This window comes from Microcaecilia unicolor, chromosome 9 (assembly GCF_901765095.1).
Source record: "Microcaecilia unicolor chromosome 9, aMicUni1.1, whole genome shotgun sequence".
NCBI lineage: Eukaryota > Metazoa > Chordata > Amphibia > Gymnophiona > Siphonopidae > Microcaecilia > Microcaecilia unicolor.
The window spans coordinates 24,818,692-24,845,782 of record NC_044039.1 but is presented as its reverse complement, the minus strand read 5'-3'; the positions used below and the strand labels follow the sequence as shown (position 1 = coordinate 24,845,782).

The following is a 27,091-nucleotide window of genomic DNA, read 5'->3' as shown; positions in this document are numbered from 1 at the left end:
AAATCTATCCACTCAAACACTGAGAAGTTACACAACTGACCAGGTGAGTGCAGCTGAATACCAGTGTAAAGATAATTTACCTGCTCGTGGAAGATTTTGAGCATTGACCCTTTACTCAATTTAATTGGGTAGAATATTCTTCAATGTCTACCTTAAGCTTAAAAAGATTTTCACTTCAGAATACTTACTGAGCTATTTTTGCCGTTATCACTGCTGCTTGCAAACAGCCCCATATTCCAGCTTGATACAGAAATCGTTCACTGTAATCTGGGGATTTCAAATTTGAATATTCTGAGATGCTGTCAGGTTCTTGCCAAGTATTAAGGACATCAGTCATATTAAATATTTCATCAAGGGCTTGACACCAACATTGAAAAGTTGCTCTGTAACATAACCAAAGACTAGTCATCTCATATTGCCTAGTTATATCACAGTAAAAGATACAAAGATTACTTTCACCTTCTGCTAAAAAAAAAAAAAAAGGTTTCTACGATCAACCAGAACTCTGAAATATAATTGGAAATGCATATCTTAAACACTTCACTAATGGAATGAGTTAAAGTATATTACATGAATGGTCTGATAGTACATGTCTAAACAGCACTACTTTCTAGTGGGTTTTTTCATTAGCCAGAGCAGATACAAAATATGTGCACACTTTTTATGCACATAGGAGAGAATTCAGTAAATGGTGCCGAAACTTGGGTGTTGAAATGCTAGTCTATAAAGGGCATGCACTTTATATAGAATAACATTCAGGGCTAGATTCTATATATGGCGACAAAAAAAATCGGTCCCAGAAAAAGCGCTTAAAGATACATAAGGTTTAAAGAATATCGCTTACACTCAGAAATCGTGCCTAACTTTAAGCATGGCTAGGGTTACCATATTTTGTCCCCCAAAAAAGGAGGACACATGCCCCGCCCCTTTCACACCCTGCCCGCCCCCTGTCACACCCTCGCTCCGCCCCCTGTTACATTTTCCCCTCCCCCCTTCACATACCCCGTCACCCCCCCTCCCCTTACTTTACTACTGCCCTGGTGGTCTAGGTGCACCTCTTGGGACTAGGAAGAGCCCCCTCTTCCTGTCCGGAGCGTTGCCCTGCATGCCTCCTTCCTGTTGATGGATCATCGGTGCCGAAGCCAAATGGCTGCCGAGAGTTGAAGTCTCGCTGAGGGCCCCTTCAACTCTCGGTGGCCATTTTGAATCGGCTCCGAGGATCAGCAACAAGACAAGGATGCATGCAGGGCAGCAAGTTGCTCCGCGGCAGACAAGAGGGGGCCTCTTTCCTGTTCCGAAGGCGGAAGATGGTCACTAGACCACCAGGGCACTAGTTAAGTACGGGGAGGGGAGGATAGCAATCTGCCCGTTTTTGCCCGCCCCATCCAGCCTGCCTGGTTTGTCCAGAATCCGGAACAAACGGGCAGATTGGCCAAAACCCGTTCCGTGTTGCCCGGACATACCCTCAAAAAGCGGACATGTCCGGGTAAATCCGGAAGATATGGTAACCTAGGCATGGTCATTGCATCAACCTGAAACATGGTGCAAATGTATGCACCTAAATTAGGTGCATATCTCCGTTATTCTATAACAATGCACATTCATTTTAGGAATGTCCCCATTACACCCATGACCCTTTTGTTTCCGCACCCCTTTTTTTAGATTGCACATAAATTTTAGGCGCGGATCCCATGCCAAAATTTATACATATAAATGCTAATTAAATCTAATTAGTGCCAATAATTGCTTGTTAAAAAGCCAATTATTGGCATTAATTAACTCATTATTCAATTAATTGTGTGAGCAAATTTGTACATGCAATTTTTGGTGATTTTTATAGAACTGAGGGTGGGGGGTTCATGTAGATTCTGCGCCTAACTTTCGGGCGCTGGACTTTTACGCGCTGATACCTGATGTAAATGTCGGCACCCAAGTTAGATGTAGTTACGCGGTATTCGGTAATTTGGAATGCCTCCAAGACTCCCAAGGCCATGCCCCCTTATAGAATAGCACGCAGGCAGATGCACACCCAAATTTTAATGTGCCGATTAGCACCCAATTATTGATGATTCAGAGCTCATTATCCAATTTGCTTGTGCACACATCTCAGAAGCATGCCCAAATTGGGTGGGACAACTTTTGGCACCATATACAGAATCCAGGGGATACTTTATCACTAATTAGTGCAAGTTAAAAAGATATGCATAGTCTACGCCAGTTATTTCTACAACAGTCAACTGGAAGTAAAATAGCATGCACATATTTGAAAAACGAACGTGCATGCGCTCTTTTCCTCCCTGATCTAAACATCTCCCTCATACTACTACTACTACTTATCATTTCTATAGCACTACTAGACGTACGCGGCGCTGTACACTGGACATAAAGAGAAAGTCCCTGCTCGACAAAGCTTACAATCTAATTAGGACAAAGACGACAAATAAGAGGTAAGGGGAATTACTAAGGTGGGAATGATAAAATATGGGTACTGAACAAGTGAGTAAAGGTTAGGAGTTAAAAGCAGCATCAACAAGGTGGGCTTTTAGCCTAGATTTGAAGACAGCCAGAGATGGAGCTTTGTGTACTGGCTCAGGAAGTCTATTCCAGGCACATGGTGCCGCAAGGAAAAAGGAACGGAGTCTAGGCAGTGGAGAAGAAAGGTACAGATAAAAGAGATTTACCCAATGAACGGAGTTCCTGGGGATGAGTGGAGAAGTACTGAGGAGCCGCAGAGTGAATGCACTTGTAAGTCAATAAGAGGAGTTTGAACTGTATGTGGAAATGGTTAGGGAGTCAATGAAGTGACTTCAGGAGAGGAGCAGCTCTTTAATTCAGGTACATGCAGTGCCGTAGCGAGGGTGGCTGACACCCGGGGCGGTTCGCCGCTGCACACCCTCCCCCCCGGGTGCAGCATGGTGCACCCCCCCTCGGTGCGCACGCACATACACACCCCGGAGCGCGCACCCCCCTTCCGGAGCGTATTCTTACCAAAGGGGGCGGTCAGGAGGGCCGCTCCGCCCCGAGTGCACGTCGCTGGGAGCTGCGTTGGCTCCGCTGGTTCCCTGCTCTCTCTGCCTCGGAACAGGAAATAGCCTGTTCCGGGGCAGAGAGAGCAGTGAACCAGCGGAGCCGACACCCCCCCAGCGGCGTGCCCCCATGGCGGACTGCCCCACCGTCCCCCCCCCCCTTCCTATGCCACTGGGTGCATGTGTATGCGCAAGGGAACAGACACATGGATGGGGATCAAACTTATGCTGCCATGCCCCCCCCCCCAGCCGCAACTCCACATATCTTGGCTGGCGGGGTTCCCCAAGCCCCGCAAGCAGAAGCCTTCCTCTAGTGCTGTTCTTCGCTCTGCTGCATTGCCTGGCCTGCCCCTGCGGCTGCTTTTCCCCACACATCACACATGCTGAATTTCATGCGCGATGTGAGGGGAAAAAGCAGCCGCAGGGGCAGGCCAGGCAATGCAGCAGAGTGAAGAACAGCGCTGGAGAAGGCTTCTTCTGCTGGCGGGGCCTGGGGACCCCCGCCAGCCAAACCAGAGGCCCTGAAGTCCAATGTCTGCTCCTCCTCAGCCCGGCGCCGGACTTTTCTCTCTCCTGATCCTGTCATGACGTGATCACATGGGTCCCAGCAGGAGAAAGAGAGACCCCGGTGCCTGGTCGGCCTTGGAGGCTGGGCCCAGGGGAATCTTGCCCCCGGCTCCCCCCCCCCCCCCAGGCGGCCAAGGGGAACTACACCACAATCATTTAAGAGGGGCCCCACAGCCCATGAGGGTTAGTCTTGTAATAATTTAATGTAACTAATTGCAAACTGGCAGACTATGACAAACGTTGCTATTTGTGTGAAACAGAATCCTCTGTTAAGTTAATGAAAAAGATACCTTTTATGTCTGGCATACAGGTGAAGATTGCCAAGTTCATGGAGTGCCTGAGCTTTAAGTCCTTGTTTTTTGCTGGCATGAAGAACTTCTGTTTTCCACCAAAGTTTAAAAAAGAAAAAAGAGAGAGAGAAACATTCTGGCTTCAAATCATTAGAAATCCAATAATAGTCTATGAAATGTTCTTCTACATTTATTTTATTTTTGTTACATTTGTACCCTGCGCTTTCTCACTCATGGCAGGCTCAATGCGGCTTACATGGGGCAATGGAGGGTTAAGTGACTTGCCCAGAGTCACAAGGAGCTGCCTGTGCCTGAAGTGGGAATCAAACTCAGTTCCTCAGGACCAAAGTCCACCACCCTAACCACTAGGCCACTCCTCCACTGTTGCTACTATTTGAGATTCTACATGGAATGTTGCTATTCCACTAGTAGCAACATTCCATGTAGAAGTCGGCCCTTGCAGATCACCAATGTGGCCGCGCAGGCTTCTGCTTCTGTGAGTCTGACATCCTGCATGTACGTGCAGGACGTCAGACTCACAGAAACAGAAGCCTGCGCAGCCTTCTACATGGAATGTTGCTAGTGGAATAGCAACATTCCATGTAGAATCTCCCATAGTAGCAACATTCCATGTAGAATCTCCAATAGTATCTATATTATTTTTGTTACATTTGTACCCTGCACTTTCCCACTCATGGCAGGCTCAATGCGGCTTACATGGGGCAATGGAGGGTGAAGTGACTTGCCCAGAGTCACAAGGAGCTGCCTGGGCCTGAAGTGGGAATTCTGGGTACAACAGTCTAAGAAAATTTAAATGAAATACTTGCTTTATGGTGGTATATTTAGGTTTTCAAATCATCAGTTTATTCTAGAATATGAACTACAGCAATTTTGAAATAATTTTAATAAGAACATTAATCTGCTAAAATACGGATTTTAAAACTCATGTTTGTTCCCCTCTGAAATAATTTCTTTTACTAGAATAAATTATTACTATATAGAGTCATATTCTTCTTGACCATAACTGTAAAAGTTTGATCCTTGCTCTCAAACAGGTCCATGTGAGGGAGCGAGTGACATAGTAACAGTCATCCCTGGAAACACTCCCTCAATGATGGGCCGATGATCAGAAGACCCGCGCTGCTCCAAACAGCGCTCTAAAAATAGCGCCTGAACAGCGTGGCGCTATAACACCCCTATGATCAAAGCTAATAACGTGCAAATTTATGTGCGCTATTAGCTCTGATCATAGGGGTACTTCTGCGGGAGGATTGTGCCTGGGCATGCGACCAAGGCACAATCCTCCCACAGAAGTTGATTAACAGGTCCGAGCTGTCAAAAGCCTGGATCTGTCAAACAACAAAAGAGGTTTGACAGGTCTGGGATTTTCTCCCGGAATGTCAAACCTAAGCCCCCACCACCACCACCACCACCAACAAACACAAAATCTGGAGGTCCTTTTTTTATGACCAAGCCACAAAAATGTGCCCTAAATGACCAGATGACCACTGGAGGGAATCGGGGATGACCTCCCCCTACTCCCCCAGTGGTCACTAACCCCTTCCCATCCTCAAAAAAAATTTTTTAAATATTTTTTCCAGCCTCTATGCCAGCCTCAAATATCATACCCAGCTCCATGACAGCAGTATGCAGGTCCCTGGGGCAGTTTTAGTGGGTGCAGTGCACTTCAGGCAGGCGGACCCAGGCCCATCACCCCCTACCTGTTAAACTTGTGGTGGTAAATGTGAGCCCTCCAAAACCCGCACAAACCCACTGTACCCACATCTCGGTGCCCCCCTTCACCCCTAAGGGCTATGGTAGTGGTGTACAGTTGTGTGTAGTGGATTTGGAGGGGGGGTTGGGGGGCTCAGCACCCAAGGTAAGAGAGCTATGCACCTGGGAGCAATTTATGAAGTCCACTGCAGTGCCCCCTAGGGTGTCCGGTTGGTGTCCTGGCACGTCAGGGGGACCAGTACACTACAAATGCTGATTCCTCCCACGACCAAATGGCTTGGATTTGGTCGTTTCTGAGATGGGCGTCTTCGGTTTCCATTATCGCCGAAATTGGGGATGACCATCTCTAGGGACAACCATCTCTAAGGTCGACCTAAATGTTGACATTTGAGCGTCCCCGACCATATTATCAAAACAAAAGATGGCTGCCCATCTTGTTTCGATAATACGGGTTTCCCCCGCCCCTTCGCGGGGACGTCCTGCGAGGACGCCATCAGGAAAACTTGGGCGCCCCGTTTGATTATGCCCCTCCACATCTCAACATCATAAAATCGGGATTTAGGAGTTTATGCAATATAAACACCTAAATGCCAGTTTATGCAATCTAAAATGCAAATTGCACTTCTAAAATAAGCCCCTTAACCCCAACAGAGGGAAGCAAATCTTCTCGCACTTTCCTCACCCTTCATCCACCAAATTGCAAAGGCCTAAAATACAAATTAATGCACGCATCTACCTTCTCCTATATGAGCACGCAGCTCTGGAACGCGTTGCCACGCAACTTGAGAACTGTCTATGAACTGGCAAACTTCCGCAAACTATTGAAAACCTATCTCTTCGACAAGATATACAACAAAGAGCAACACATGTAACTGTATAACCTCTGACTTATCCAGAAATGCTTTATACTATCTTTTGCTTTATTACTATCATTTAATCCAAAACTCTCTGTTAATAATAAATGTATGTTCCCCTCTATTTCCCATATCCACGATGAACTGTAAGCCACATTGAGCCCGCAAAAAAGTTGGGATAATGTGGGATACAAATGCAATAAATAAATAAACCGCCACTACCTTGAGTGTTTCTGTCAGACAATGATGTGTTTACAACATAAAAGCAATTAAGTGCAGAATAAATGAAAATAAATATCTAATTTTGCTAAAGTCTAACGGAGAGCAACATCCAGCCCACAGTGGTCAATGCTTTTTTTTTTTTAATTGCTGATCACCATGGGCTGATTCTGACCTGTATATTCAATGTCTAGCCACATATGGCCACTGGCACTGAATATCTGGATCAGCCGCAGACCCAGTGCTGGCCGATATTCAGTACCAGCACCCAGATAGCTAACTGGACAAAAATGGTCTACTTTTTGTGTGGTCCCCTCTGTCCAGTTAGCTATGCATGTACTGGCAATATGAATTTAAGAATAGACACACTGGGGCAGACCAATGGTCCATCTAGACCAGTATCCTGTTTTCAACAGTGGCCATTCCAGGTCACAAGTACCTGGCAAAAACCCGAATAGTAGCAACATTCCATGTAGAACCTCAAAGAGTAGTAACATTCCATGTAGAACTTCAAAGAGTAGCAACATTCCATGTAGAACCTCAAAGAGTAGCAACATTCCATGCTGCCAAACCCAGGGCAAGCAGTGGCTTCCCCAAGTCTATCTCAAAAGCAACCTATGGACATTTCCTCCATGAACATGTCCATACCATTTTCAAATCCATTTACTCTAACAGCTGTTACTACATCCTCTGGCAACGAGTTCCAGCACCCAACTATTCGTTGAGTGAAAAAAACATTTCCTCCTATTTGTTTTTAAAGTATTTCTATGTAACTTCATTGAGTGTCCCCTAGTCTTTGTACATTTTGAAAGAGTAAAAAAAATCAATTCACTTCTACTCGTTCTGTACCACTCAGGATTTAGTAGACCTCAATCATATCTCCCTTCATGTGTCTCTTTTCCAAGCTGTAGAGCCCAAACCTCTATCTTTTTCTCATATGAGAAGAGTTCCATCCCCTTTATCATTTTACTTGCTCTTCTTTGAACCTTTTCTAATTCTGCTATATCTTTTTTGAGATATGTTGACCAGAACTGAACACAATACTCAAGGTGAGGTCGCACCATGGAGCGATACAGAGGCATTATAGTATTTTTGATCTTATTTACCATCCCTTTCTAATAATTCCTAGCATCCTGTTAGCTTTTTTGACCGCCACCACAAGCTGGGCAGATTTCAGCGTATTGTCCTCAGTGACACCTAGATCTTTTTCTTGGGTGCCGACCCCCAAGGTGGACCCTAGCATCAGGTAAGTATGATTTGGATTATTCTTCCCAATGTCTATCACTTTGCATTTGACCACATTAAATTTCATCTGCCTCTCAGATGTGCAGTCTTCTAATTTCCTTCACAGTCCACATGTGTTTTAACAACCTTCAATAGTTTTCTGTCATCTGCAAATTTAATCATCTCACTTCACTTTCCAATTTCCAGATCATAAATATCACTGCTGTCTACATAACTGCTGGTTTAACCTCAACCTCTACCTATAGACTGCCCTGGTATTAACTGGACAGTGCTCTCAGGGCCGGTCTTAGGCAGGGGCGACAGGGGCGGTCGCACAGGGCCCCGCGCTGCTAGGGGCCCCGCATCTCTGGCACGTCAGTCCTCCTGTCTCAGAACACCTCCCTGCTCCGTACCTTAATGTGCATCTACATTTCAGTAGAGAGCATCAGGGGCAGCGATTTTCATATCCCGTCAGCTGCCGAGCCCAGAGCCTCCTCGCTGCTGCGTCCCACCCCCTTTTGATGTCACTTCCTGCTTCTGCAAGGGTGGGATGTAGCAGCCAGGAGGCTCTGGGCTTTGCAGCTGACAGGATATGAAAATCGCTGCTGCTGTCCGCTGCTTTCTACTGAAACGTGGTGGATGCACATCAAGGTATGGGGTGAGGTGGGGTTCCAAGAGCTAGAAACCTCCTTTTAAACTCTGATAAATGATGGCTTATGGTGGTGGTGAAGGGCGCGGGCAGGGGGTCCCACTGAACTGGTCTGCACAACAGGGGCATAGCCAGACCTTGATGTGGGAGGGGGCCAGAGCCCAAGGTGGGAGGGCACATTTTGGTCTCCGGCGCATTGCCTGCCCTGTTCTATCTTCCCCTCATGTCTGGCACGAGGGAGCGTGCCGGACGTGAGGGAAAGAGAAAGCAGGGCAGGCAATATGGGGGCACTGCCACAGACCAGCGCTGGATGAAGTCTTCAGCTGGCGGAGGTTGGGGACCCCCACCAGCCAATTAGGGACCCAGAGCGAAATTGGGGGGGGGTCCAAGCCCCCGTGGCCCCACATAGCTACACCACTGCTTGCATAGGGCCCCGCAATTGCTAAGACCGGCCCCGAGTGCTGTGACATATTCAGTTGTACTGTGTAGGTAACCGTTGCCGAATATGTCACAGTACTGTCCAGTTAATGCCAGGGCGATCCGTAGGTAGAGCTGGGGTTAAACCAGCAGTTATTATTATTTATTTAGATTTTACTCACACCTTTTTCAGTAGTAGCTCAAGGTGATGTAGGATTTATTTTCAGTTCCATTGCATTACTAAGAGTGAAGAAAATGTGAGCGAGTGTCTTACCGATCGTTTTGTCGTAGGAAGAAATAACGACAGAAAGTTGTGAAGGGAGCATTGCACTGCTTTGAACCATAGTAAGAGAAGTAAAATCTTCTTTCAAGAGATCAGGAGGAACTGGAACCTGTGTCTTTGCGATGTTGGCTCGAAATCCCACCTTTCCAGATGTGGGCTTTCTTTCTAAGGTGTCGTGGCCTATAACGAAATGAATTTATTTTTGAGAGCTCATTAACTGCACAGTACAGCAACATTTTAAGTTTCATGAATATTTCTAGAATTTTCTGATATCCCATGATTCTAACATTTAAAACTGTGCAATGAAATTTGGGCTGAAAGATGGCCAATTGTTAACCAAGAGTCTCAAACCCCATAATGTTACATATGATGGCAGAACGCAAAGCTCTGTTGATTTAATTTCAATGCAAGTCACCAAAAGAAAAACTTTTATTAACATTAATAATTTTATTTATTTATTTTGACAGCAATACAGTAATTTAAAAAAAAGCATTTTCTGTCTGCAAAACGTTTTGCATGTGAAAGAGAACTTCTAGAAATTTCCATGGGGAAATACACATGGAAAGAAGAGGCGGAGCTGTGATGGATTTGTGTATTTTATAATATACCCATATCCATGCATAGAATACATATAGAAATCTACAACCTCTTCGGAACAGGTATAAATTTGGGCGAGAGCATATGTGTGATACTGAGCCTGGTGCTGGGTACCTATTTTATAAAATTAGCCTCATTGATGACAACTCTATAAAAAGGTGCCTCCTTTTAAGCATGCTGATCCTGCACAGGGAGTGCCCATTCTGTAACAGCATCTGTCTGTCCAGATTTAGATTGTAAGCTCTTCAGAGCAGGGACTGTCTTTTCTTCATGTTTAATTGTAAAGCGCTGCGTACAACTGGTAGCGCTATAGAAATGATTTATAGTAGTAGTAGTAGTAGCATCTGGGAACCCAGATACCATAGTCAGCAACAGAGAACCTAAAATATATGCACCTGCAGTTCCACCAGCCATAGATCTGATAAAGGGGTGGACTGACAGGGATCCGGGCCCCCTGGCAATGAGGGTCCTGGGCCCCGTCCCCTGCCACTGGGTTCCATATCTCTCCCCCCACTCCGTCCCCAGGTTCAGCACGCCCCCCTCTAACCCCCCTCCCCGTTTACCTCAAATATCCCTTTCTCTGTACAGGGCCCGGACTGTCTGCTGCTGACTGGAACCTCTCTGTTGCGGCCCACCCTTGCGGAAGCAGAAAGTTACGTCAGAGAGGGGCAGGGCGTGGCAGAGAGAAGGTTCTGGTCAGCAGCAAACACCCAGGACCCTGTACACAGAAAGGAACTTTTGAGGAAAAGCGGGGGAGGGATGAGAGAAGGGGGGTGCCAGACCCGGGGATGGAGGCGGGGTGAGAGGGGGAGAGTGCTGGATCTGGGGAGAGAGATGTTAGATGTGACACCAAGAGGTATTGGGCCCCTAACTGCACTGGTTGCCTGAATGGTCAGTCCGCCCTTGACCTGGTGTAATGGCAGATGCATGTCCCGCCCATGCTCTTCCCACATGTACATCCTCCCCCTGTAATATGCATTCTATAACACTCACACACATCCTTATAGAATAGCACTTAAGATGCTTAAGCATGTAAAAGCTCTTTTCCCCTGCATTTATATGCACATAGGATACAGAAATCCAGTCACATATTGCGACTGACACGGGCACTTTTACCCACAATTAAGGAGGAAGTGTAACAATTTTCTGGAAGGTTACCCACAGAAAAAGCTTTGAAAATTGCCCTCTTAATTCATCATAAGTTTATTCGTAAAGAACACGTATACCTGAAGCATGTGCCTTCGTATTTTAAAACATGTTTAAATTCATACAATAATAAACGAATCCTCCAAACATTTCTTTCAGAGAGAAACACAAAAGATAAGGACAGAAAAGCACTACTTGGTCTACCCAGACTGCTCACTTCTACCCGCCTGGTTTTACTTGATCTGTGGCCATCCTCTTTCCCCCTTATTTGAAAGTAAAATGTATATGAAGCCAAATTATTATTGTTATTGATATTATTCATAATACTTGTTTCAGTCTTATTTTGAATTAACAGTTCAATTAATTTTCCTTAAGGCTTTGAACCACAGTAGGATCCATTATAAAAAAAAAGTAATTTGGTCCATGTTTAACGATCTGACACTGCAGCTCTAAGGGATTCTTACAAAGATCAATCTTATTAGCACCACTACCCTGCAGTGACACTCTAAAAGCTACTATACCTTGTGTATGAGCCAGAAATAAGGCGTAGAGTTTCCGGCTGTGCCTGAGTGCTCTGCTGTGATACTTTGATTTTTCTAGGCTCTCTCTAAAACATTTTAGTGTATCCATCACATTCAGGGGCACAGAGACTAGAGCTTTTGCTCTCCATACATCTGAAAAAAAAGAGAGATTTTTTTTTAATTGAACATATTATACAGCATGTTTAAGTGATTCCGTCCAAAAAAATAACAAAAAATGTAAGCCAGTTTTAGTTCCCTTTCCTGTGTTACCCACGTTAGACAACTTAGTTCTTACCTTGAATGTGGCTGAAAGAGGGCATTGTACAGCATTCTGCCAGCTCTGACCTACTGCTAATCTCAGTACCAGGGAGACTTATTGCCAGTGGGGCACAACCTCTGCAGTTAACTGTGAGTAAATGCGGTTATTCCAATAAAGGACGTTTTCGGAGAGATTAGTCTTCAGGTGTCAACTGCTGTGCCAATGTTATATAGCAGCAACAAGTCCTAGAGGCCTGCGTGTATGCAGGTCCCTGGAGCACTTTTAGTGGGTACCGCAGTGCACTTCAGCCAGGCGGACCCAGGCCCATCCCCCCCCCCTACCTGTAACACTTGTGTTGGTAAATGGGAGGCCTCCAAAACCCACTGTACCCACATGTAGGTGCCCCCTTCACCCCTAAGAGCTATGGTAGTGTTGTACATTTGTGGGTAGTGGGTTTTGGGGGAGGTGAGTTGGGAGCTCAGCACCCGTGGTAAGGGAGCTATGCATGTGGGAGCTTTTCTGAAGTCCATCGCACTGACCTAGGGTGCCCAGTTGGTGTCCTGGCATATCAGGGGGGCCAGTGTACTACAAATCCTGGCCCCTCCCATGACCAAATGGCTCGGATTAGGACGTTTTTGAGCTGGGCGTTTTTAGTTTCCATTATCGCTAAAAAAAAAACCAAACGCCCAGCTCAAAAACATCCATTTTTTCGAAAAAACGGTTCGGTCCGCCCCTTCACGGACCTGTTCTCGGAGATAAACGCCCATGGAGATAGGCATTTGCATTCCATTATGCCCCTCCACGCTATACTTTGTGTTGTTATTTGAATATTTTTACTGCTGTAATTGTCTATTGCTTATGTTTGATTCACCGCCTTCAGTGAATTCTTTCAAAAAGGCAGTAAATAAATGCTAATAAATAAATGTCATGTGTGGGGAATGGGTGGGGAAATGATATCCAGCTAGCGCATTGCGTTAGCATACACTATTTTTATGTATTTATTTAGGTAAACTTGATATACCGCCTTAGGCGGTGTACAATAAAAATTAAAAATGAGGAAAGAAGAAAAAAATGCCAATAATTTTGAGATGAAAGAATATGCATTCATTCAGATTAAAGGCTAGAATATAACAGTAGGAAGAATTAAGAAGAGTGGAGGAGTGGCCTAATGGTTAGGGTGGTGGACTTTGGTCCTGAGGAACTGAATTCGATTCCCACTTCAGGCACAGGCAGCTCCTTGTGACTCTGGGCAAGTCATTTAACCCTCCATTGCCCCATGTAAGCCGCATTGAGCCTGCCATGAGTGGGATAGTGCGGGGTACAAATATAACAAAAATAAAATAGATACTATTGGAGATTCTACATGGAATGTTGCTATTCCACTAGCAACAGTCCATGTAGAAGGCTGTGCAGGCTTCTGTTTCTGTGAGTTTGACGTCCTGCACGTACGTAAGTGCAGGACGTCAGACTCACAGAAGCAGAAGCCTGAGCGGCCACATTGGTGATCTGCAAGGGCCGACTTCTACATAGAATGTTGCTAGTGGAATAGCAACATTCCATGTAGAATCTCAAATAGTAGCAACAGTGGAGGAGTGGCCTAGTGGTTAGGGTGGTGGACTTTGATCCTGGGGAACTGAGTTTGATTCCCACTTCAGGCACAAGCAACTCCTTGTGACTCTGGGCAAGTCACTTAACCCTCCATTGCCCCATGTAAGCCGCATTGAGCCTACCATGAGTGGGAAAGTGCAGGGTACATATGTAACAAAAAAAACGAAGAAGGGAAAAATTAAGGGAGAGAAAAGCTGAAAGTTGAAAATATAGCAGCAAAACATCCTAGGTAGCATTAAATGCTTGACAGAAAAGTCAACTTTTATGGCAGGTTTTAAATTTTTTAAATGAAGACTCGGCTCGAATTTCACGGAGTAAGGAGTGCAGAATGACATGAGGATGGGGACAGGGCAGGGATGGGGCGGGGACAAACTTTGTCCCCGTGTCATTTTCTACTTTGAACCCTGTTAATGAACTGGACTATTATTTATGTTTGAGTGATACAGATGACGATATTTTGATTTTTTGGAGAAACAAGCAAACATGCTGGCCACAATTAGCAAAATTTGCACGGGGGATCCCGTACATTCCTGCTACCAGCACATCTTCTGAGAAGACAAGTTGCTTGTTTTTATTATTGCTTTCTGTTTGTGATTTATAAACAACAGTTGCACAGCATATTCCTTTTTATACTTTAATAAATAAAGATTTAAATATAAAATCATAACTGTTTGAGGCTTATGCAGATGAGGACAGAGCCCACGGGGATGGGGTGGGGACAGGCACAGAACCTGTGGGGACGGAGACAGAACCCACGTGGATGGGGTGGGGACGGGGACAAATGCTGTCCCTGTGTCATTCTCTGGTAAGGAGTTCCAGTGAAAAGGGGGAACAAAATAAAATGAACCCTGTCTAGTAGATTCAAGAACAGCTTGTTTAGGGTTGGGAATCATTAAACGATAGTCAGTTAAGGAACTAAGTAAATGCATAGGTGAATATGGAATGGTAAGAATGGAAGACCTATCTGGAAAGCTTTAAAAGTAAGAGTTAAAACTTTATGAATAATTCTTTGTCTGATCGGGAGCCAATGATATTTCTGAAATATGGAGTTAACATGGGAAGGGAAGGGAAATGGGACGTGATATACCACCTTTCTGAGGTTTTTGCAACTACATTCAAAGTGGTTTACATATATTCAGGTACTTATTTTGTACCAGGGGCAATGGAGGAGTTAAGTGACTTGCCCAGAGTCACAAGGAGCTGCAGTAGGAATTGAACTCAGTTCCCCAGGATCAAAGTCCACTGCACTAACCACTAGGCTACTCCTCCACTAGCAACATTCCATGTAGAATCTTCAAATAGTAGCAACATTCCAGAATCTCAAATAGCAGCAACAGCAACATTCCATGTAGAATTTCAAATAGGGAAAGGGAAATGGGACTTGATATACTGCCTTTCTGAGGTTTTTGCAACTACATTCAAAGCGGTTTACATATATTCAGGTACTTATTTTGTACCAGGGGCAATGGAGGTTTAAGTGACTTGCCCAGAGTCACAAGGAGCTGCAGTGGGAATCAAACTCAGTTCCCCAGGATCAAAGTCCACTGCACTAACCACTAGGCTACTCCTCCACTCATTCCACCAATAAGAGCCAACCTCATCAGTGATGTCACAATGGCTTGATTGCCCAATACTTGGCTCACTTCTGATATTGTGATGTCATAAGGGAAAGGGGGAAAGGGAAATGGGACTTGATATACCACCTTTCTGAAGTTTTTGCAACTACATTCAAAGCGGTTTACATATATTCAGGTACTTATTTTGTACCAGCACCTAACGCCCTTAAATAGTAAGTAATCCTGCATTAACTTTTTACCAGTATCACATGCTAATCCAATAATTAGCAAGCTACTGGAAATATATATATATATATATATATATATATATATATATATATATATATATATATATATATATATATATATATTTAAAAAGCCTGCAATTATGCTGTGTAGAAACTGACCTTAGCACAGGGAAAACCAAGTCCTGCATTAAAATGTGCTAAGGCCAGATTCTAGCATGATTAAGTAAAAGGGCCCTTACGAGTGTGGTAAACACACTTTTACATACATATCCTCTGTGCTAAGTTTTCCTAGCATATATACAAGTTAAATGAGAAACATAAGTAATAAGAACTTTTTATTTTCTTGTTGACTTATTCATGGAAATAACTTCGCACTAGTATAGCAAGAACTAGAATGTATAGTGATTGTCAAGAACCCAGATATCAGCTGTAACTAAATAAGAAGACACATTTTTGTGTCTCCCTCGGTTTTATTTTTGCTTTTCCTGTATCTTGAGAGCAAGGGTGAGGGTCGCAGGTATTTCAATCTGTTGACTTTTATAAAATGACCCCAGTTGTGAATACATAACTACATTTAAGTGCTACTGCACACAGGCAAAAAAAAACATGAAAATTCTCTACTGTATGCATGACAAACAAGCAAATCTTTGTCCAAACCTGAATAAACATCGTGCTCCCCATCTGTATCAGTCCGTTTTTTGTATACAGTGGAAACACGAAGCTGTTTTCCAATTATGTTTCTGCAATGGATCTAAACACAAGAATATATACAGCTTGTTAATCGTAGGGACTAGAACTCACATGTTTTACTGAAGGAAAAGGAAACTGTATTCACCATATGCGCTGAAATACTTCCAATATGATGCAGATAAATACCATGGCCCCTCCACACCATTCTATTGATAAACTGCTATATTTTAGACTAGTAAAAAAGGCCCGTTTCTGAGAAATTAAATGGGCGCTAGCAAGGTTTTCCTCGGAGTGTGTATGTTTGAGAGAGAGAGTGTGTGTGAGATTGACTGTGTGAGAGAGAGGGAATGTGCGAGTGTGTGTGTGTGATAGAGAGAGTGTGACTGGGTGCGAGTGTGTCTGTGACAGTGATAGTGTACGTATGAGAATCAGAGTGTGTGCCAAGGGCCCATCACTCCCTCCCCCCTCCCTGTGCACCGCAGCTGACCTTGTTAGTCACCCAGGGCAAGACTCTGGGAGGAGTTAATTGCTTTACTCCAGCTGACCTTGTTAAGCACCCAGGGCAACCACTCCAGGTGCCTGAGAAAACAACTGTGGCAGGAGTTAATTGCTTTACTTGCAACTCTCTTTTCCTTTGTGCACTTGCTAAACCGGATATCTATGCCACCTCAAGTTTCCGGCTGGAGGCTTCAATTAGAACATTGGAGGTGCCTTTTATTTATAGAGATAGTGAACTTTAAAAGGTCTCTGTGGCCCAAACACATGTGGCCAGCGCGAACTGAATACAAAACTACTACAGGACCCCTGAGCGTACCAAGCAGTATTGGATTTTAACCTGCAGTAAGTGTTTACCGTGGCTTTAGTAACTAGGGGCCATATACTTTCAAATGGTCTTTGGATCTTTATTTTTAACAGTTTCATCAGCTAGAACTTGCCTCTTCGCCATGCTTTAACGTGTACTTAGTGAAATGAGGCTGAGGATTTTCAGGACCACCAAACATAGATATTCGGTCAATAAGCTTCCTCTGTGCGTGTACTAGTAGAGGGGTCACTTGTTCAGTATACCGCTCACTGGGGAGGGGGGGGAAAGAAAAGCATCATTATTGATTCAGATATATATGGGTCCCTTTACTAAGGTACGCTGAAAAATGGCATGCGTTGGTGTAAGCGTGTGTTTTAGGCGTGCGCAGATCCATTTTTTAGCGCAGCTGCAAAAAATGCTTTTTTAAAACTTTTGGCCGAAAATGGATGTGCGGCAAAATCAAAATTGGCATGCGTCCATTTTGGGTCTGAGACCTTACCGCCAGCCATTGACCTAGTGGTAAAGTCTCACGCGGTAACCGGGCGGTAACGATCTACGCATGTCTAATGCCACTTGGCGCACGTCCGAAAATAAAAATTATTTATTGGACAAGCGCCAAAAATTAAATTACCCCAACAGCCACACGGTAGCCGGGCAGTAACTCCATTTTGGGGCACGTTGGGCGTGCATAGACGCTTACGCAGCTTAGTAAAAGGGCCGCATAGTTTTATTTTATGGTTTAACGTTTTTATTGAAGACAAATCCAAAGAAACATTTTCACATTGGGTTACAACATTTATATAGTCCTCTATTTTTATTCATTTTGTTCCCTCCCTCCCCCCTCCCCTCCCTCTGTTATACAGCAAACAATTAACATTTCAACAATGTACTGATTTAACATTTGCTTCCTCCCCCTCTCCCGTAGATTCTTCTCTTGTTTTATTAACTTGTATTGGTGGTGCATTATAATTTGAACAGTTTTATAAGTGACGTTCAGTCATAGCACTCACCTTTATATATATAACCTCTACAGGCATATCATAGTCAACTATATACATTTCAACCTTAAGTATTAACCTCCCCTCCCCCCTAACCGCCCTCTACCATTGGCTCTGTGTCCCCCCCCCCCTCCCTGAATTCGGAACTTCTGCCTCCTCTATCTCCCATATTCGCATAGTTTTATTTTTAAAAAACATATATGTAAATGTTTGTTTTCTTCTATTAATACACTCAATGTTACTTACTGTGTAATTATATTAAACTGAATGGCTATATGTACCAATGCTTCCCATTTCCCCAAATGGTACAAAATTTCAATAGTTTTGAGTACTAGATTGCAAATCCATCGCAAATCTACCACATTCACATCATCTAGGGGATATTCAAATGTGAGGTTAGATCCCCCCTCGTCATCAGCTATTCCTCCTGTACAGCTTGGAATGCTGAAATTTTCTTCAGAATCAATAATCTATGAAGAAAAAAAATTCTAAATATTACACTTCAAATGTTAAAAATGGTTATTAAAGAATAAAATTATTGCATAGCTAAGGTGCAAAGATCAACTTAATTGTCAATAAATTATGTTTCTTACCTTTAAATGGTGTTCTCTGAACACAGCAACTAAGTTATCATTTGACAGCACTGAATACGGAAATGCCCTACTTCTAAAGTAAAAGGTTTTGCTACACTGAGCATCATGTACATCAGCTTAGCCGGTGGTGGGAGGCAGGGCTGGTGGTTGGGAGGTGGGGATAGTGCTGGGCAGACTTATACGGTCTGTGCCAGAGCCGGTGGTGGGAGGCGGGGATAGTGCTGGGCAGACTTATACGGTCTGTGCCCTGAAAAAGACAGGTACAAATCAAGGTAAGGTATACACAAAAAATGGCACATGTGAGTTTATCTTGTTGGGCAGACTGGGTGGACCGTGCAGGTCTTTTTCTGCCATCATCTACCATGTTACTATGTTAGATGTAAGGAACAAAGAAAACTGACATAGTTTTGATAACTACGAGGGGAGATGGGATATGTGTCCATAGAGAAAACCAAATTGACAGAGGTAGGTGGCACTTGACCAATTTACTGGGGCATGAGCTTTCGAAGAACAGAGCCCACGAGTTACAGATAAACACATATTTTTTCTACAGATAAATAAATAATTCCAGTAAATTCAGAATAGAGAGTTGCACGGGGACAGAAATCTTACCCATCCCCGCCGTCCCTGCTGGAATCTTACCCGTCCCCACCCGTTCCCACTGGAATCTTACCCATCCCCATGCATCCCCGCAAAAATGTAACCCATCTCAACCCATCACCGCAAGAATTTAACCCATCCCCACCCGTCCCCGCAAGAATTTAACCCATCCCCACCCATCCCCGTAAGAATTTAATGGTACATAAAAGAAAATTCCGGTCAGCTCCCTCAGTCTCTCTCTGGATTTGAGCCACAGCACTGTAGGCAAGGAAGGAATGGAAGCTGAAACTTGGAACACTGGTGTGCACATGTAAGATTTGTCTCTGATTTACTGGCACTGTGTGCTGAGAGGTCACCACATGCACGCGCCAGTAGGTCAGGTGACATCTGATGCTCATGCCTGTTTCAGAGCTGAGGTCTGCTCATCAGCCCGGGAGCAAAGAGGATTAACTGTAACATAGTAAGTGACAGCAAATAAAGACCTGAATGGTCCATCCAGCCTGCCCAATAGTCACACTCATTATCAATTCATGATTAAATCAATGAGTGTGATATTATTATATACTGTCTTGATTATGGTCTTTCTTTTGTGTTTCTGGAACATAGACCATAGAAGTCTATCTGGCCCTAGCCTTATGTTCCAACTGTTGGAGTTGTCGTTGAAGCCCACTCCAGTCTATGCATCTTCTCATTTGTGGGACACAGATCGTAAAAATCTGTCCAGAACTGTCCTTATGTTCCAGCCACTGAAGTTGCTGTCTAAGCCCTTTCCAGCCCATCCTAAACCAGACTTCCATATATTAGACACAGACCATACAAGTCTGCCCGGTATTGGCCCTAGTTAATCACATCTAGAGTCGCCATCTAAGCATTACTTGACACATCCACACACATGCAGCCATTTAAGGTTAGGTTTTTTATAACTTCCATTTTCTAATTAGAGATCATCTGTGTTCATCCCACGCCTTTTTGAATTCCATCATCATTTGTGTCTCTACCACCTCCTTAATGGAAAATGTTCCACATTTGTGCTATTAAAGCAAAGAGGAAGAGGAGGAGGAGGAGAAGACAGCACTCAAAGAACTTGGTACTCGGTAGATGAGAGGCTGGTGCAGGTGTAGCTTCCACTTCCACGGGAACCCCGCAGAACTGCTTCCATCCCCGCGGGAGCCCCACAGGAACTGCTTCCGTCCCAGCAGGAACTCCATAGAACTGCTTCCGTCCCCGCGGGAACCCCACAGAACTGCTTCCGTCCCTTCCCGCAAACCCCGTTCTCGTGCAGCTCTCTAATTCAGAAGCTGTATTTATCTTGCAGTGGTGTCAGATCAGCAGTTAAATCTGTGCCCTCATATTACGTGAATTTTCAGACAACATATTATAAGACGAGTATTTTATGCATCTTTGCTCGTTATTAGTTGATGCTGTTCTTGTATTTATGTTTATATCTGATCATTTTTACTATTGTTATGCTGTTAATAAAATTGTACGTTTTTATGTTAAACTGTACCTGCTGTACACTGCCTTGGGTGAATCTCTTCATAAAGGCAGTAAATGAATCCCAATAAATAGAAAAGTCAGTCATACCTTTGGAGATATCCAAGCTATGGCTCTCCCATGAATTCTAATTCCCTAGGGCAACCTTTTGAGCAGGTGTTTGTGAAAAGGAGATATCACGGATAAGAGAATTAAATGTTAAAGGAGAATTCTCCTTTCTTTTTGCCAAAACTCCAAAATACGCTCACATAAAACACTTATGAAAGGAGAAGCATGTCCCAACCTGGTAAAGCTTTGGATCAGACCAGGCTTGTCCAACCTTTTTCTATCGGGGACCATGTTTTATACTGTAATATCCCCTTCTCACTCAGGGTGACCTGGTTCTCAATAAACAAATTAGACAGTTCTCACCAACCGCATATTCCTCTGGCAGCTCTTTATTCCAGCCCCTTGGGCACACTTCTTCCAGCTTAAATACTTTATCCTTCACATGTCTTCACACTGAGCCTCCCCCACACAGACACCTGGGCTCAGGACTAACTTCAATATTTTGGGTACTTCTAACCCCAGGCTTTGCAGCCTGCTTTACTCAGTACTTGGGACACACAGTCCACCCTCCTTTTAACACCCAGTTCACCACAAGTCCATCAATACCATAGCCCCCCGAGTCTGGGAAGTACCTGCCCTTTCCCCCTGATGTCTTCAGGCTGCCAGTCAATTCAGGACCCTCTCCTCCTCCAGGTCTCAGGGACTCCAGGTTCCCATCTCTTCTCCTTCGGGCAAAACTCCCTCCTCTACTGAGAGGAAGCTATTTATGAGGTGTCCAATAAACCTCCCCATCTCTTGAGACCTCGCCCCTCTGGTTCCAAAAAGATCTGGGTCTAGAAGTCTCTTCTCACTCCCCCAGCTATCTCCCTGGAGCTCCCTCTACTGGCCCATGCAAGTCAATACTCAGCTAGATCACTGGAGCTCCCTCTAGTGACCAGAATGGGCATTTTCCCGGTTTCCAGTCGGAGAGCGCCCTCTGGCAGCCTCCTCAAGTAAGGGCAGACACTGTGTTTATCACAATATGTTTGGAGGGCCAAAACACACACCAGCATATTTTACTGGATGTTTCATCAAATAGTCACAAGCTACAATGGTACATTGTCGCCTTCCCAGCCTTCACCCGGTCTCTCTCTCTCTCTCTCTCAGGTACCTCCCTAGTCTTCACCCAGTCTCTTTATCCACATCTGGCTTCAGTTGCAGAAGAAACAGTTTATAGCGGGATTCCTGCTTCCCTAGCACGACACAGATCCCTGCAAGCTTGGGCCACGTGGTGCTGGAAGTTTGGGTTCATCTCATGAGACTTAAAACCACAAGACCAACCCAAATTTCTGGCCCCATGTGGCTCAAGCTTACAGAGAGCTGAGTTGAAGCGGGGAAGCAGGAATCCTGCTATAAGAATCACAAGAGTTGCAAAGCTTCCGAGGGCCAGAAAAAAGCACTTGGTGGACCAGATTCTGGGTTGGACAAGCCTGGATTAGACAGACAATCATCTATGTACAGAACATATGAATGTTCAGGCATCTGAGGTGAGCTGTCACCACAGTCAAATATTTGGTGAATACCCTGAAAGCAGAGGACAGGCCATAGAGCAATTCTTTGTACTAGTAATGTTGGCATACACGACATAGCTGAGAAATCATCTGTGATTCAATGAATGATCACATGGCACAGATTCTATAAGGTCTAACATGCAAAGCCATTTCCACCCCTCACCCCTACCACCATCATACTAAGGTAAGATCATTGCCATTCTGACCATTTTGACTTTTCCCCGGTGGATGAATTTGTTGCATGTCCTGAGATCCAGGATAAGTCTTAGACCTCCCTTTTTTTTGGGAGGGGGGGGGGGTTAAGGGAACACCTGGTGTGGAACCCACTGCACTTCTCTGTTATAAGCCATCACTTGCAGAAGGACCATGATTTCCTCTGTTAAAATGGTTTCTTGGCCACTCGGAGGATTGCACTTTGAGGTATGGTTTGGGGAAAATCTGGTAAAATTTAATCTGTAACCCTGTCTGACTACATCAAGGCCCCAAGATTTCAGCCAACACATCACAAGAAGTCAAATCAAATACTAACTTGTTGACCACTAGTATCCCCACTTTGGGTTTGATGCGGTGTACAAAGTAGCTAAAATACAGAATTAATTCAAATTACAAACATAACAAAAAAGTCCTACTAATCATTGGCAGTTTTAGGAAATAGCAGTTTTCAGCTTCTTCCTGAAGACAACGTAGTTAGATTACAATCCTAATATAAGAAGGAAAAGAATTACTCCCAAAACTATTTTTTCAGAACCTGGCATTTTTATAAAAAGTTAGGCATAAGATCAGTTGACCTCAACAACGCAAAGAACGTCCCATAAAAAGTGAAGTGAGTTTAATCAATAATTCTGAAGTGGACCCATATAGAATTTGAAAAATTAAACAAACTGCCTTAAACTCTCATTAAGAGGGAGCCAATGTAATTTCTCAATATAAAGTGAGATACTGCTATAGCTATTAAATTTAAAAATTAATCTTACAGCTCCTCCTACATCCCAATGGCTTGATTGTCTACATTTTTGCCTGAAAAAATAAACTCACAGAGCGCAAAACCTTGTTACAAACTGTATTTCACAAATAAAAAGAAATAAAGACGTTTTGTGATTTCAAAGATGGCCATATTTCCTATTCAGATTTTGGATGTTTAACGCAAAACGTCCAAAGCCTGACTTAGACGTCATATCGAAAACATCCCTCCACAATATTAAACCTCCAAATTAAACAAATCACTACTCAAAGGAAAGCTTATATTTTAAAGGAGGAAAAAGCCTCAGAACTAAATTTAGACACTCTCACATTTGTGCCTTCATAGCTTACGGAGTAGCCTGCTGAAGAGTATTTGATGAGAACAAAATGATCTGTATTTTTGTAAGCTTTTGGCTTTGGCGGTGAGCATTTGCAGATACTTAGTTTTGGAGATGGTAGACTGATGAGATAGGCTATCTATGGAGGAGCATAGGAAAAATGGCTAATCATGTTAAGATTGATCTTATTGGAATTGGTTAGATAGAACCAGGGCTTTTTTGAGGGGGTACTTGGGGGTACTGAGTACTGGCACCTTTTCCATTGTTTGCTAAAATTGACCCATGGTCCCCAAGGTTTAATGGAAGAGCTCAGGCTCTACACACAAATTCTGCCTTGTCATAGATTCTGTGACTGGTTGCAGGGGGCCTGGCTATTGTGGGGTGGGTCCCTCAGTGATCACCCCACCCCTGAAGGTTGGCCTGGCATTTGAGTACTAGCACCTTTTTCTCTAGAAAAAAACATACTGGATAGAACTGTGACTTTATTAGCTATGTGGAGGGGCATAATCGAACGGAAACGCCTATCTCCATGGGCGTTTATCTCCGAGAACGGGTCCGTGAAGGGGCGGACCGAACCGTATTTTCGAAAAAATGAATGTTTTTGAGTTGGGCGTTTGTTTTTTTTAGCGATAATGGAAACTAAAAACGCCCAGCTCAAAAACATCCTAATCCGAGCCATTTGGTCGTGGGAGGGGCCACGATTCGTAGTACACTCGCCCCCATTACATGCCAGGACACCAACTGGGCACCCTAGAGGTCAGTGCGGTGGACTTCAGACAACACTCCCACATGCATAGCTCCCTTACCATGGGTGCTGAGCCCCCAACCCCCCTCCCCCAAAACCCACTACCCACAAATGTACAACACTACCAAAGCTCTTAGGGGTGAAGGGGGCACCTACATGTGGGTACAGTGGGTTTTGGAGGCCTCCCATTTACCAGCACAAGTGTTACAGGTAGGGGGGATGGGCCTGGGTCCACCTGCCTGAAGTGCACTGCGGTACCCACTAAAAGTGCTCCAGGGACCTGCATACATGCAGGCCTCTAGGACTTGTTGCTGCTGTATAACATTGGCACAGCAGTTCACACATGAAGACTAATCTCTCTGAAAACGTCCTTTATTGGAATAACCACCTTTACTCACAGTTAACTGCAGATCAGAGGTTGTGCCCCACTGGCAACGAGTCTCCCTGGTACTGAGATTAGCAGTAGGTCCGAGCTGGCAGAATGCTGTACAATGCCCTCTTTCAGCCACATTCAAGGAAAGTTCTGTAACGTGGCTAACACAGGAAAGGGAACTAAAACTGGCTTACAAAAATGGCCACTACCGCATGGACTACAACAGGAAACACAACAGGGCACACTATGACCCAGTAGGCAGGGGGAAAAGCACCATGGGAGAAGAGCCTACCAACTACCAACATTGTGAGACTGTAACACAAGCTAATGAAATCACGGAGCCCAATACCCTACACCCACCACAATGCAATGCTGATGTGACCCTGTAGTGCACCCGAGAGCCACATCTGACCCAGGGAAAGGCTGTGAGAGGATAGAACATATTCTGCTGTCATGGAGGTGGGTACGGCATTTGAGGCTGGCATAGAGGCTGGAAAAAAAGTTTTTAAAGTGGGGTTTTTTGTGGGAGGGGGTTAGTGACCACTGGGGGAGTCCGGGGAGGTGATCCCCGATTCCCTCCAGTGGTCATCTGGTCAGTTGGGGCACTTTTTTGGGACCTGTTCGTGAAAAAAAAGGGTCCAAAAAAAGTGACCCAAAATCACGGTAAAAACGCCTTTTTTTTTCGATTATCAACTAAAGACGCCCATCTCTCCTCGGCCGATAACCACGCCCCAGTTCCGCCTTCACCACGCCTCCAACACGCCCCTGTCAACTTTACCCATTTCCGCGACGGATTGCAGTTGGAAACGCCCAAAATCGGCTTTCGATTATACCGATTTGGGCGACCACGGGAGAAAGACGCCCATCTCCCGATTTGGGTCGCAATATAGGCGTTTTTCTGTTTCGAAAATAAGCTGGATATTGGAATAAGGTGGGCCAATATTTACACACCCTCATCAGTGTGTCTGGTGTTTAACCATATACCCAAATATTCAGTGATGGCCAATATCTGGACAATGGCGAAATTCAGCACCAGTACACAGATAATTTACGATGGCTTTTTTTCCGCATTAAGCTATATGGACAGTTATCCAGATAACAGTGCTGAAAACCAGCATTATCTAGATAATTTGTCGCTCCATCTGTACTCCACCTTAGGACTGTCCCAGCACCGTCTAGACAGCGCCAAGCAATCTGCAATGATTATTAGCAGCATTATCAATAAATAAATACATCAGTAAAAACAAGATGGTTCACTTTCAAAAGCACTTACATGGACAACAGCACCTGCTATCCAGATAAGTACTACTGACCGGGATATTGAGAGGCACTGTTTGGATAGAGTCTCAGTATCTCTGAATATCTTGGGCACCATGCAGATAGTGCCAGGCACACCATGGTCAGAACCATGGTAGAGGCAATATTCAGTCTGCTATCCGGATAACCTATCTTGACAATGTAGGAGAGGTAAAAGGTCTCCTATCCAGATAGTGGTGCTGAATATCCAAATATTTCTTGCCACCACATTTCAATATTTTTATTAATGACCTTGTAGAAAAACATATACAACTATAAATCTTGATATACTAAAGTCCAAATTATCAGATCTTATATGCAAAAGTCAATAAGATAAAGTCCGTCATCAAATTGTTTTTCCCCTCTCCCCCTTTTCAGACCCCCTTTTACGACAAACGATTTTATCAGTGGGAAATGAAAGTACAACAAAGGCAGTACAATATCAAAAGCAAAACACTATGAAAACCCAGTCCATCCTTTTTCCCCTCCCCCTTCCAACCCACCCACTTCCAGCTATCATTATGAATACAGAAGTGCATCCAATACAAAATCCGTCCCCTATCCCCCGTCCCACCCCAAACATAAACCAATACTGTGTATCTCCACATCTGACATTTAAAAAAAACATTGACCACGGTAGCTGAATATTGACCCAAGTAAGTCAGGCTTCAAATTCTGCATCTCCCACCGATGCTCTTGTGACACTGGGCAAATCACTTCACCCTCCATTATAAGCCAGTTCGAGAAGGGAAGTAACTTGGATACCTACCTCACCTTGAGCTTGGATTTATAAACGCTAAAACAATACGTCTAAAATCCAAATCCAAACAAGGAAAAGTGATCGTTTTTAAAAAGAAAACCTGCATTCCTGAAGGGACCTCATGTATCAGAGCAATGCAGGGACCCATCCTGTTGGCTTAATGGAAATAAAAATGAAGGGACCTCAGTATCAATTGGAATATAAAACACGTTGCACATGCTCAGTGAAGCCAAAGCTTTATTTCAGAACCACTACTACTACTACTATTTAGCATTTCTATAGCGCTACAAAGCGTACGCAGCGCTGCACAAACATAGACGAAAGACAGCCCCTGCTCAAAGAGCTTACAATCTAATAGACAAAAAATAAAGCAAACAAATCAATTAATGTGTAGAGGAAAGAGGAGAGGAGGGTAGGTGGAGGCGAGTTGATACAAGTGGTTACGAGTCAAAAGCAATGTTAAAGAGGTGGGCTTTCAATCTAGATTTAAAGATGGTCAAGGATGGGGCAAGACGAAGGGGCTCAGGAAGTCTATTCCAGGCATAGGGCGCAGCAAGACAGAAGGAGCGAAGTCTGGAGTTGGCAGTAGCGGAGAATGGAACAGATAAGAAGGATTTATCCAGGGAACGGAGTGCACGGGAAGGGG

The 27,091-nt window shown here is 44.3% G+C and overlaps 1 protein-coding gene across 1 annotated transcript in view; it reads right to left on the bottom strand.

Annotated features, from left to right (window-relative positions):
- The window catches only part of LOC115477790 (cilia- and flagella-associated protein 54-like), a 223,810-nt gene that overhangs the window by 115,095 nt on the left and 81,624 nt on the right, over positions 1–27,091 (bottom strand). Inside the window, exons 17-22 of the mRNA XM_030214872.1 lie at positions 18,048–18,158; positions 15,856–15,949; positions 11,528–11,680; positions 9,255–9,443; positions 3,884–3,971; positions 189–383 (exon numbers count right to left, since the gene is read on the bottom strand). Coding sequence (XP_030070732.1) covers positions 189–383; positions 3,884–3,971; positions 9,255–9,443; positions 11,528–11,680; positions 15,856–15,949; positions 18,048–18,158 — 830 coding nt within the window. The remainder of the gene's footprint in view (positions 1–188; positions 384–3,883; positions 3,972–9,254; positions 9,444–11,527; positions 11,681–15,855; positions 15,950–18,047; positions 18,159–27,091) is intronic.